The following is a 13,177-nucleotide window of genomic DNA, read 5'->3' on the forward strand; positions in this document are numbered from 1 at the left end:
CTAAAAAAGAGTGGATTTATGTATATGTATAACTGATTCGCTTTGCCGTATACGCGAAACTAACAACATTGTAAAGCAACTATACGCTAATAAAAATTTTTTTAAAAGAAGAATGTTCTCACAGGAAGATGATGAGAGTCTTTGAAAAGAGGTTACACATTCCTGCCACACCTTAGGCAAAACTGCCCTGGAATTTTATTTTTAAGAACCCCACAATCCCTTTTATGTGTTCATTTCCTCTTTTTGTATTTCCCTCTCCCCGCTCATTCAAGCTAGGGTTAGTCTCCCATGCCCTTCCACAAAATAGCATATGGCTGCATGCCAGTTACATATCTTATGCTATCTCTCACATATATTACTGCATTTTTAAATTTTTAAAAAAATTTTATTTAAGTATAGTTGATTTACAATGTTGTGTTAATTTCTTCTGTACAGCAAAGTGACTCAGATAGGTAGACATATATATTCTTTTTCATATTCTTTTCCATTATGGTTTATCACAGGGTATTGAATATAGTTCCCTGTGCTATACAGTAGGACCTTGTTGTTTATCCATTCTATATATAATAGTTTGCCTCTGCTAATTGCAAACTTCCATTCCTTCCCTCCCCCCCAGCCCCCTTGTCTACTGCTTTTTTTTTTTTTTTTTTTTGGTGGTATGCGGGCCTCTCACTGTTATGGCCTCTCCCGTTGCGGAGCACAGGCTCCGGATGCGCAGGCTCAGCGGCCATGGCTCACGGGCCCAGCCGCTCCGCAGCATGTGTGATCTTCCTGGACCGGGGCACGAACCCGTGTCCCCTGCATCGGCAGGCGGACTCTCAACCACCGCGCCACCAGGGAAGCCCGGCTACTGCTTTTTTAATCTCATTGTTATTTGTGGAATGAAGAGAGGCTGTCAATAGAAATCCCTCTGAAGGAAAATGAATTCTTAAACCTGTAAATAAATATAATTTTAGTGCCTTTAGGACTTCAAAACCAAAATGATCGAAGGCTGAATGAACTTATCTGGATAAATTAGAAGGATTTTTAGTTTATTAAACAGCAGCCTGGATGTTCTATTTTAAGATGTGACCATACCTGCCTTGTTCATTAAGCTGGAGGTGTTTATACCTGCCCGGGTGGGCTAATTCAGGCGCAAAAATAAGAGCTCATGATTTAGCAGCTGGTGAGTGTATTCCCTTTGATCTTTTGGGTCACGTTTTGAGTGTATGACACCCAGTGTCTGATATTTCTCCCTATCTGCTCAGCATGACTGTATTCCATTTTCTTTTTCCTTACCTTTACAGCTTCTATATACCTACGGACTTCAGTTCCTGCAGCCGTGTCAGCTATGAAAAATTCTTGGAAGATAAATTATCCAATTGCCTCTTTAACATTCCGCTGCCTACAGATATCATATCCACCCCGATCTGTGGGAACCAGTTGATAGAAATGGGAGAAGACTGTGACTGTGGGACCCCCGAGGTACCATCAAGTTCTTTCTAAAATGATCTACTTTGGTTTTCAACTGCTGAGAGATAAACTATCAAAGAATGTGCGCTTCACTAAAAAAATCACACTTCTTGTAACTTTGTAAATGTTTGTTTGTAGACGTTTGTTAGGCCAACTTTGGGACTCAGGACTTTTTACCATTCGAAGTGCCTGGCTTGGTCCCATCCTCTTGACAGGGCAGCCAGGATTCTGAATGGGACCTTTGCCCCCATCTTATTAACACCTAATGCCAGTACCAGGCCAAGCTCTCAGGGGGTTGGCATTTCAGTAACTTCAAAATAGGATTACACATTTATCCCTTCTGTGAGAAAAAGGAATCTTTCCCAGAGGATGTTTGTTTGAATAAGGGCAAGAGTTTTAACCCTAAGAGTTGGTAACTGTAAATATCTCACTCTGAGGTTCCCAAAGTAGGAGTTTCCCCAAAGCCTGTGCAGATGCCTAATTTCTCAGAAGCAAGGTGGGGAGAAGAAGACAAAGTACACTGCTTTACAGAGAGCTGAATTAAATGTCAAACTTGAATAAAGAACTGTATTCTTAGATTTTCAGTACATGCTCCTGAGATTAAGTTTACTGCTGGATAGATACAAAATTGATGAGCTGAACTAATTATGTTCTGTAACAATTTAGAGGAATTTGATTTTCAAAAACTGTCCCTTTCTTTTGTTTTCTCTCCTATTTCACCAAAAATAGACCATGTTTAGTATTACTATGGGAGATAGGGGGAACTAGAAAAGCTATTCAAATAAAAAAATGATGTAAGTAGAATTCAGATAAACTCAGTATTTCTAACGTTAAACTTTTTTTTTTTTAATTTTCCCCCAAATCATTTTCAAACTGTATCAAAGAAAGGTCTGTGTGATGAATAAATTGTATTATGAATTGTGTCAAAATGAGACCAAAAGGTAATCTTGCATTTGCATTTGTTTCTGGTATTTCTTAGGAATGTACCAACGTTTGCTGTGATGCAAAAACATGTAAAATCAAAGCAAATTTTCAATGTGCGGTAGGGGAATGCTGTGAAAAATGCCAGGTAAGATTATTATTTTATTCTATCTTAATAATTATGATTACTCTTTTTTTTTCTGAATTAAAATCTTAGGGATTATGTTAAATGAAATAGGCAAAGTAATATTTTTCTGTCTATAAAATAATGTTACCTACCATCAAGTCCTCACTGAGTACTTTGCAAAGATGGGCTCTTTAATCCTCCAACAGCCCTTTGAAATATATATTATTAAATTTTGTTTTCGAGCGGACAGAGTCTCAGAACAGATAATGTACAAAATAATACAGCCACTAAATGGCAGAATCCAAGTGTGATCAGTTCCAAAGCCAATGCTTTGTTACTCCCACCTGCTATTTCTTCTGATGCCGTGAGATCCTCTTGGACCAAATCCAGTAATTGCTTGCATATCCCTTTTGTCGGCAAAAAATTAATCAGTCAATCTAAGAAAGAAATGGAAATTTTTATTCTAGCCACATTGAGGATTATAACCGGGGAAGAGCATCTCAGAAAGCTCTGAAAACTCTTGAGCCAGTTAGAAGTCAAAGCACAGTTGTGTAAGTTTTTTGAGACAGAGGGCTGTACGTTAAATGGCATATTATTGATAATTTACACAATCCATGTCTAAGCGTCACCATGGCCCCTTACAAGATCAAGAAGGAATGTTATCTTTTAAGGAGTTATCTTGTTGGTGCTGGGAGTATGTCTGTCTTTATGGTTGAGCAGGTATTTCTGCTGATGGGGAGGTCTGGTCAATGCCTAATGCAGGTACACAGTGCACTGTATGGGGAGAGAGGAGGTCAGAGGGAGAGACAATTTATGTTTAAATTTTCTTTGTCTTGCCATAAAATATGAATTTTATTTCCCACTTTAATATGGTGTAGTGAAAAAGCTTTTAATTTTAATAATATAGGGGCTCCTCTATCTTCAACCTTTGAAGTCACTTCCGGGTGAAATTCTTAGAAAAAAGACATAAGATGAGGATGTCGTGTCATTTTCTCTGTGGGGCTTTTTTGACTTTCTCTTCCAGTTATAGTTCAGCATGTTACATTCTGCTGTTGCAGAGAATTCTCTATTATGATTATTTGTTTTTGTGTCTTCTTAGTTAGACTGATTCTTAATGTCTGGAGTCTGATTCATGCTCACCTAACACAGAATTGCGTTCATTTTAAAAGCCCAATAACCATCTGTAAAAGAAATGTGCAGATGGCATGCCAGGTTATAGGCAGTGTTTGAGATAGGTTGTTTTCTGTTTGTTTCTTTTTTCTTTTTTTTAATGTTGGAGGGAGAGGAAACAAATAAAGGAGGCCAAAATGAAGAAAATTTGAGAATTTAAGTAGTATTCAACAAGTATTTATTAAGTCTTGTTTGTTAGAGATTATGGGTGATAAAGAAAACTAGTATTTGACTTCAAAAAACTTGCTATTTCTTTAGGGTGATGATATACATAACTAAAACGATGAAAATATGATACATGATTAAATGCTCAGATAGATATTATAATGACAGATGGCCATTATATGGGTAATAGTTTCCACATATATTTTCACTTAATGTTCATAATGACCTTATAAAGTTAATACTGGATCGGGAAATGGATTTTCAGAGAGATTAAATCCATTTGCTAAGGGTACACATCTAGCCACTGGCAGAGCCAAGATTCAAACCTGTATCTTTCAAATGCAAATTCAGGGCTCTTTTCCTACCACATGTAGAAAAGAGGGACAGTGATTTGCATTGAAGAGGTCAGAGGAGATTTTAGATAAATAGAAAGAAAAAATTCCAAGTGAGCAGGCAGGGAGAAAGAAGAAAGAAAAGAAGATATATAAGCATGGTTTTTGTGACATCTGGTAAGAAAGCTAGTCTGACTGGAGTAGGGGGGGCTTGAATTTGGAGGGTCTCTTATGCTCTGATGAAAATTTGGATTCTTTTAAAAATATTTATTTATTTATTTGGCTGTGCTGGATCTTAGTTTTGGCACATTCTGTCACCAGCGTAAAGATATGGAAAGTCGGGCTTCCCTGGTGGCGCAGTGGTTGAGAGTCTGCCTGCTGATGCAGGGGACACGGATTCGTGTCCCGGTCCGGGAAGATCCCACATGCTGTGGAGCAGCTAGGCCCGTGAGCCATGGCTGCTGAGCCTGCGTGTCCAGAGCCTGTGCTCTGCAATGGGAGAGGCCACAACAGTGAGAGGCCCGCTTATCACACACACACACAAAAAAGATATGGAAAGTCTTTTTTTTTTTTTTTTTGCGGTACGCGGGCCTCTCACTGTTGTGGCCTCTCCTGCTGCGGAGCACAGGCTCCAGACGCGTAGGCCCAGAGCCATGGCCCACGGGCCCAGCCGCTCCGCGGCATGTGGGATCTTCCCGGACCGGGGCACGAACCTGCGTCCCCTGTATTGGCAGGCAGACTCTCAACCACTGCGCCACCAGGGAAGCCCTGGAAAGTCTTTTGATGATATGAGAGCATGCCTTCTCACTTCAACTAGAGAAGGGTATGCTTCCAATATCCACACAGGCTTCTTCAGATTTGTATGAATGGCAGAATTTCTTTTCCTAAGGTTTCTCTGAGCTCATAAGAGCAAGACTCGCAGTAATAGATCACAATGGAATTAACACATGAAATGAATATTTGGTTGTTCCCTCCTTCTGATAAATCATTACATAGAAAGACGTGAGTTGAAAACAAATATCTGAACATACAATAAAAGGAATTAAGGATTAGGAAACTCTATGCCTGGGAAAGTCTCAGAGCATGCTGATCTGGGCTTATAAACTTATCTTCCTTATTATGGAAGATTTACTTCACCAATAAATCTCTGAAGCTGCAGATTTACATCGCCTTGAAAAGCTTGTCAAAGATGCGTTCAACAAAGGGAGAAATAACTTCCTTCTTTCCACCTAAGATATTGCTCAGTTTTCTTCTGTAGTTTTTCATTGTTATTTCTATAACGTTTGCTCTACAAATTCAGAAATATTGATTGCTTAAAGACTCAGGGCTTGGCCAAAGTCAATAGAAGAGACATCATAGGAGATGGCTTTAGCTTATACAATGAAAACGTGAACTAAAATAGAACGATGCCTCTAACTATGTTGCCAAAAAAAGGCCACAGGGAAAATATTATTTGAATCAATTTGAGATATTAGGGTTAAGTCAGGTGGAAGAAAAGCTTCCTCTCCGATTTTATTTCCCTATAGTTTAAAAAGGCTGGCGAGGTGTGCAGACCAGCAAAACATGAGTGTGACCTGCCCGAAATGTGTGATGGCATATCTGGTCTTTGCCCTGATGATCGATTCCAAGTCAGTGGCTTCCCTTGCCAAAATGGGAAGGGCTACTGCTTGATGGGGATGTGCCCCACCCTGGAGGAGCAGTGCACCGAGCTGTGGGGACCAGGTAGGAGGACACACCCCAGTGATGCTGGCACTACCTTTGTACATACAAAGGAAAATCGTATCGCTCCAAGTGACAGTGTTTAATCATGGCCAAAGTGGCATCCTGTCCCTTTCTTCCATCTTAGAAACTGTGCCACTGACTGCTCAAAATCCTGGGTAAGTGGAGAATTTTGGTGTTGCTAGATTTAGCAAATAAAAATAAGGACAGTCCAGTTAAATTTGAATTTCAGATTAACAGTTTTTTTTTAAGTTTCAGTATGTCTCATGCAATATTTGGGTGAGACTTATGCTGAAAAAAAGTCTTTATCTGGAATTTAAATTTAACTGGATGTCCTGTAGTTTATCTGGCAGCTCTAAGCAAAATCCTTCCCAGTTAAGCAGACCCTTGGAATTGTGTGTGTGTGTGTATAGGGGTGGAATGCAAAGGAGCAGTGAGGAAAATTGAAAGTTTTTAAAATGTTTATTTTGTCCATAATACCAGAATTTTAGAGGTCATATTCTCTGATTATACCATAAAAAAGAAATTAAAAATAAAAGCATAACTTAAGAATCTTCAAAGACTTTAAACCCAAATTTAAATTATGCTAAATAACTTGATTAGAAGAGCAATTTTTAAAATATCAATTCTTTGGACTTCCTGGATATGATGTATATTGTGTACATATATTTAATTTTCATACCATTTTCTGCTACATTTCCAGATTACTACTTAAATGGCTGAAGGACTATTTTTTTTTTTTTTTTTTTTGCAGTACGCGGGCCTCTCACTGTTGTGGCCTCTCCCGTTGCAGAGCACAGGCTCCGGACGCGCAGGCTCAGTGGCCATGGCTCACCGGCCTAGCCGCTCCGCGGGATCTTCCCGGACCGGGGCACGAACCCGTGTCCCCTGCATTGGCAGGCGGACTCTCAACCACTGCACCACCAGGGAAGCCCTGAAGGACTATTTTTAACGGGGAAAATACATATTCCTAAAAATATTTGAAGAAGGTTATCATATGCTGGAAACTTTCCGTAATTCCTGAAAATATACATAAGACAAGATGAAGGAAAGCAACAAAAATCACTGATTGACAGTACACCCAGAAAAAAAGAAACCTGGGAAATAAATTAACAGGAACCTAGAAAAATCCCTGAATGAAAGCCTCTGTATCAGGCTAGGGTGAGCTGAGACACAATTTGAGGAGAAAGCTTGATACCACTGGTGCATCAGGAAGTGCTCTGATGGTCTGGAATTCGGTTCTGGCTCTCCTCCAGTTTATAGGTAATGCAGATGGACGTGCTAAGTTACAGGTGCAAGCAAAGATGGCTTTGCTGGTTAAAGACCTTGTACTTCCTTGGCTAACTTCAGTATATGGCAGAAACCTGGGGAAAGGAAATCTTCAGCACAGAGATGAAGCTCTGAACATCTCCTTTGTTACTTGGCTATAAATCACTGCGATAAAAACTATTACTTTCTTCTTTTTGCCTGACCCTTCAGTATCACCTCCCTTACAAATCTGTAAGTTTTCTAGTACCTAGACACTGTTTTGTTCATAGTTGTTATTCCCAGTGTATCCTAGCACAGTGCCTGACTTTAGTAAATGTTCCAAGTGATCTATTGAATTAATGTTGAATATATTTATCCAATATTGGAATAGAGAAGAACTTTCAAATCATATATTTAGGGCTTCCCTGGTGGCGCAGTGGTTGAGAGTCCGCCTGCCAATGCAGGGGACACGGGTTCGTGCCCCGGTCTGGGAAGATCCCACATGCCACGGAGCTGCTGGGCCTGTGAGCCATGGCCGCTGAGCCTGCGTGTCCAGAGCCTGTGCTCCGCAACGGGAGAGGCCACAACAGTGAGAGGCCCACATACTGAAAGAAAAAAAAAAAATCATATATTTAAAGGTGGCCTTTATAAAAGACCAGAAAAACAGATTTGCCTAAATAAAATTTCAAATTGTACAATTCACAAGGATCACACATTTATTTTAAATTAGTTCAAAGTTTGAGAAGTCTTATAACACATATAAGGGGGAAAAATCACTGTCTTTAACCTCCTATAAATCATTTGGAATTCCAAATATTGAAAATGTGACCAAGGAATAAACAGGCAATTCATCATAAAGAAGTACAAGTGTTTAATAAACATTAAAATCATTTTAACTCACTAGCAAGAAGTATGAAACCCTATTAATCCATCAGCACATGCAATATATGGTAAGAAATATAAATGAAGACAAGTTAATCTTCTATACTTGTTAAATTGGAAAGCTTTGTTACAGTTAATGTTTAGTGTTGGTGAGGATGTGACAAAACACTTAGTTTAATGTGCTCTGGTAAGAGTATGAATTAGTACAATCTTTTCACAGAGAATTTGGAAAAATGTGTGTGCAACCTAAAAAGAAAATGTGCTCATTTCCTTAGCAATAGTACCCAGGTATTATTTATTTACAAAGGATTTTCAGCCAGCATTTTCTTTCTGAACCATGTATTACAGACCAGGCACTCCTCTCAGTGGCTCACATATATTAACTCATTTAATTCTCATAATAATGCTGTGGGGGAGGTACTATTATAGAATCCTCATTTTTACACAGAGCAAACCAAGAGGTTAAGGCACTTGCCAAAGATCACACAGCTCTTACTTAACGCCTGAGCTCTTAACCACTGTTGTGTTGCCCCAGTTGATGGGGACCTGAGGAAGATTACCTGAGAAATTAAACATGCAACGCTCATCTCTGGTGCCTGGCAGAGCAGAAGTTTGACTAAGCACAGCATGTACCTGTCACAGCTGCACCCTCCAGCAGGATAACATTCCAGTATCTGCTGTGGGCTGCTACTACAATAACTACGGCTCTTCCAGCTAAGTCTTCAATCATCCAGATGGTTCCAAATATTTAGATAGCCATTATTCAAAAATAGCCTATCCAAAAGATTGTTTTAACTCCAGCTATCTCTCTTGATATCAAATTAGTGCAACCTATATTTCCAAGAAGGGTCAAGAGGATGATGCTAAAATCGTATTCCTCATGCTGGTTTTCTGTTTCATGAATCCTTTATGGCACTGAACTATTTATCTCTTTTCTTTTCAACTGTGTGCCTACTGACTATGCCTGGTCCCAGGAACCCAGGTTGCAGATAAGTCATGTTTTAGCAGGAATGAACGAGGGTCAAGTTACGGGTACTGTCGAAAAGTGGATGACACACGCATTCCCTGTAAAGAAAAGTAAGTGGCCTTGTTATTTGAACCTTAGTGCTCATTTTGACATATTCTGATTTATCCCATTTAAAGAGAAAGTGAATTTGGACATTATTCATTTGATAAACATTCATTGAGTGACTATTATATGCTATATTTTAGGCTAGGCAGTGAGTTAAAAAAGACAAATAGGGAATGATCCCCTTTTTCCAGTCTCTCATAATGGATGCTTCAAAGGACACCAAGTACAGCTGTTGTTAAATAGAATGAATGTTTGAGACCGAGCATGCAATAGTTAAATGGGCCTGGCTGGAAATTTGTAAACTGATTCTCCAGTATACTTTAGATGCTTTTCCATCAAGCGTCTTTCATTATGATTCTAGGGTATAAATATGTATCTACTCAGAGAAATAAGCAATATGATGATTGTACAGTTTTATTTAAACTTGCCATGGCATTCCATAAAGAAAAAATACAGTAAGGGGAAGATTGACAATTTACCTAAAGAATTTGTTTTCCTTTTTGTGTTGATAGTCTGAAAAAAATGATAGAACACCATAAGCAATGAACTTGAGATTTTTCTATACATTTTCCTTTGATTCTGCAATTTTAAGATGACTTTTAAAATTCAAATGATAATAGATTAAACTTTATTCCTGCTCCAAATTTTACACATACAAACTAATGTGTAACCAGAGATTGAATGAAAAAAATCAGCATTTCTCAAAGATTTTCTATTAAAATAACACTGATTTTTCTCAATGATAGATGTTACCAAACAAACTATATTTTGGACAGAAGGTCATCTCTTGGGGAGTCTAAGCCTCAAAGATAATCATACCCTGTGGGCTCTTCTTTACAGGAAATCAGGGAAGATTATGTAAAAGGCAATATGTGTGGGCGAGTGGGGTGGGAGTGTGGCAATATTTAGTCTGAGAGGTCGTGACAGGGAAAAGAGACTAGGGTAATTCCATCTGACCTCTGTAGAGTGTATACACCCTTGTCCTGTATAACTTTGTGTGAACACTGGATAATTTCTGCAACCAGAGGCACAAGCATTTCATTTCTTCCCACAGGCTGACCTCCTGGTCACTTCTTGATAGTCTTTGGCTGTAGTGGGAAGTAAGCCTGCAAGTCCCTGTGTCCTAGAGCCTTCCTCATAAAGCTCTACCTAAATGATTCAAGAAAAACACCCCCCTCAAGTCTGGAGAGAATGCATGCCTTTCTCCACTCCTCAATGGTATTTTCTAAAAGCCTCAGAGACATGAGAAGAATCTGATTCTACCACTCTCAGAAGAGTTTTTTACAGCATTCCTCTAAATTCTGCATAAAGCAATTGATTCCAATTTTGTTGGCGATGACTTTCTTCCCCTTGCTAGTGAAGGCAAGGCTTTAGGGAGCACTGAGCAGTTTCATCTGAATTTTCAGGGGTTCTTCCAGTAACACACGATGCCTTGGAGTGACAACCAAGGCTCAGCCTTACACTGATACAACTATAGTCGAGAGAATTATTCTGCTGTCCTTCATGGCAGTAAATAACCTGAGCTGAAACATGACAGAATCTGATTTCCTAGGCGCCCTCCATGATGTTAGACGTTCATCCTCCTTATAGCTTCTTGCTCCGTCATACGTAGGATCTCCTTTCCCAAATGTTTCTCTCAGTCTGTGATGGCTTCTCCGACTCCAACCGTCATATTCCAATAAGCAAAAAGGAGAAAATATTGAGAAGAGGACATATACCCTCACGTAAGGCCACCCTCAAGAATCTGCAGTTAAGATTCTGCTTCCTTCCCATTAGCTAGAATTTAGGCAACTGGCCAAACTTTGGGAATATGGGAGACATGGGATTTTTCTTTTGAGCAACATTGTGCCTTGCTATTATTCAGTGGTTCTATTACTGAAGAATAAGGGGGAAATTGGTATAAAGGAGAACTAGACGTCTCTGCCATAGGGGGAAATACCATTAGTTAAATATCGATAGGGAGCTGATTTACATTTGTATAAAACTGCATTTTGGATCCTGCTATTTCAAAGGAAGCAAATTTTGGCTTTTCTTCAGTGATGCCATGTGTGGGAAGTTGTTCTGTAATGGTGGGTCAGATTATCTGCTCTGGAAAGGACGTATAATAACGTTCCTGACATGTAAAACATTTGAACCTGAAGACAGCAGTCAAGAAATCAGCATAGTAGCCAATGGAACCAAGTGTGGAGAGAATAAGGTACATTGAAATGGTGGCTTTTACTCAAAATGTTCTGGTTGTTTGTTCATTTTGTTTGCTTGCTTCTCAAGGCCTCCTTGTGTTTCATGGAGCACAGTTTTCAAAGCAATGTTTATGCCATTCATGTATACATGACTGCATTCTTCCCTTCAATGTTATGTAATAAGTACCTATTATGTGCTTAGCACTAGGTTGTTAAATTTAGGTAAACTTTATTTCCCCCAAATTGGTACGGTCTCAATAAATGAGAGCTATTCTGATGATAATAATGAAAAAAATCATAACAATACTATTTATTTTTACATAAATGATAATTATCTTAATATTGGAGATGATGTGATATTACCATGTTTTCCATAGTATTTTTGTTTAGGATGCGTACCTTGTACCATGTGCAATGCTTAGCTCAGTGCTCTCAGGTCTTCAGAGTTGGACTAAAGAGGTGCATTAAAGATGACCCATGAGATATGACGTGAAGTAAGGAAATCTTCTTTAAAGAGGACTTCCTAAATATTTTATTATAAAAATTATCTAGATTCCATATTCCTATTTTCAAAAGGATTCGGTGATTTCCCTAATGAAAAGGCAAGTTTGATAGCTAAAAATACAAGGCTAAATATCAAAGAGTCAACAGTTTGCAGAACTGAAACCACTGGACATTCATGTCTACTTTGTGTTTTTCATATCACTTTCAGGTTTGCATTAATGCAGAATGTGTGGATGTCGAAAGAACGTACAAATCGGCCAATTGCTCCTCTAAATGCAAAGGACATGCTGTAAGTCTTGACAACATTTCCCCAAGCTTGCTGAATCTTGTGTCATTTTAGGTCAGACAGTTTGGATGATGTTAAAATGATGTTTCAGCGTTGAATGATTAAAATTATTATCTGACTCCTCACTAGTTTGATTCAATGAAAAATTCCTTCAAAGAACCTGGTACTGGGCTTCCCTGGTGGCTCAGTGGTTGAGGGTCCGCCTGCCGATGCAGGGGACACGGGTTTGTGCCCGGGTCTGGGAAGATCCCACATGCCGCAGAGCGGCTGGGCCCGTGAGCCATGGCCGCTGAGCCTGCGCATCCGGAGCCTGTGCTCCGCAACGGGAGAGGCCACAACAGAGAGAGGCCCGCATACAGCAAAAAAAAAAAAAAAAAAAAAAAGAACCTGGTACTGAAATTCCTATTACTGATTCATACATTACGTAGACAGTTGAAAGGCTACAGAGCAGAGGTCATTCTTTTTTTGGATTGGACTTAATTATGGATGAATCGACCCTCGGGTTGGGGATTAGTCCAGTGAGAAAACTAACAGGATCATTGCTCCTCTAGGTGTGTGACCACGAGCTCCAATGTCAATGTAAAGAAGGATGGGCCCCTCCTGATTGCGATGGTTCTTCCGTGGTCTTCAGTAAGTAATATTGCACATCTAATGTGAGAAAATTACTCTCCTCTTCCAAGCTTTTATTTCCGGTTATGTAAGATTTCATTGTCTTTTTCCCACTCCTCTTGGAATTCCTATTCTGTAGATATTGAATCCACAATATTAATCCCCAAAGTCTCCCCAGCAACTTTTTAATCATATTTTCCACATTCTTATGTTTTTATGCTACATACAAAAAGATTTCTTGAAATTTTATATTTGTCATTTTATTTTAATTTTCCAAATTTTCTTGCTTTATGACTGTTCCATTTTCATAGCAGCCTTGACTGAATATATACTAGATATAATATCCTCATAAAACTCTAAGAATATGACATAATTTTTGTAGGTTCACTTTGTTCTCTAGATTATCCCTATTTCTTTTGAGTTGAGTTGTTTTTTCACCCTGTCTCTTGTATTTCCCTGCGCTGTTTTTCTTCAGTATGTATGATCCTTCTTTGAATGTGGGATTAGGTT

The 13,177-nt window shown here is 39.0% G+C and overlaps 1 protein-coding gene across 4 annotated transcripts in view; it reads left to right on the plus strand.

Annotated features, from left to right (window-relative positions):
• Window positions 1–13,177, plus strand: part of ADAM28 (ADAM metallopeptidase domain 28) — a 60,908-nt gene that overhangs the window by 36,782 nt on the left and 10,949 nt on the right. For 3 of the 4 annotated variants that reach the window (XM_082628199.1, XM_082628197.1, XM_082628198.1), the window contains exons 12-18: window positions 1,287–1,464; window positions 2,432–2,521; window positions 5,694–5,889; window positions 8,991–9,093; window positions 11,126–11,285; window positions 11,981–12,061; window positions 12,610–12,688. In XM_082628199.1, the coding sequence (XP_082484325.1) occupies window positions 1,287–1,464; window positions 2,432–2,521; window positions 5,694–5,889; window positions 8,991–9,093; window positions 11,126–11,285; window positions 11,981–12,061; window positions 12,610–12,688 (887 nt within the window). The remainder of the gene's footprint in view (window positions 1–1,286; window positions 1,465–2,431; window positions 2,522–5,693; window positions 5,890–8,990; window positions 9,094–11,125; window positions 11,286–11,980; window positions 12,062–12,609; window positions 12,689–13,177) is intronic. The other variant, XM_082628200.1, reaches the window with a different exon arrangement.

Source organism: Mesoplodon mirus, assembly GCF_964341445.2.
Source record: "Mesoplodon mirus genome assembly, chromosome: 1".
Taxonomy (NCBI): Eukaryota; Metazoa; Chordata; class Mammalia; order Artiodactyla; family Ziphiidae; genus Mesoplodon; species Mesoplodon mirus.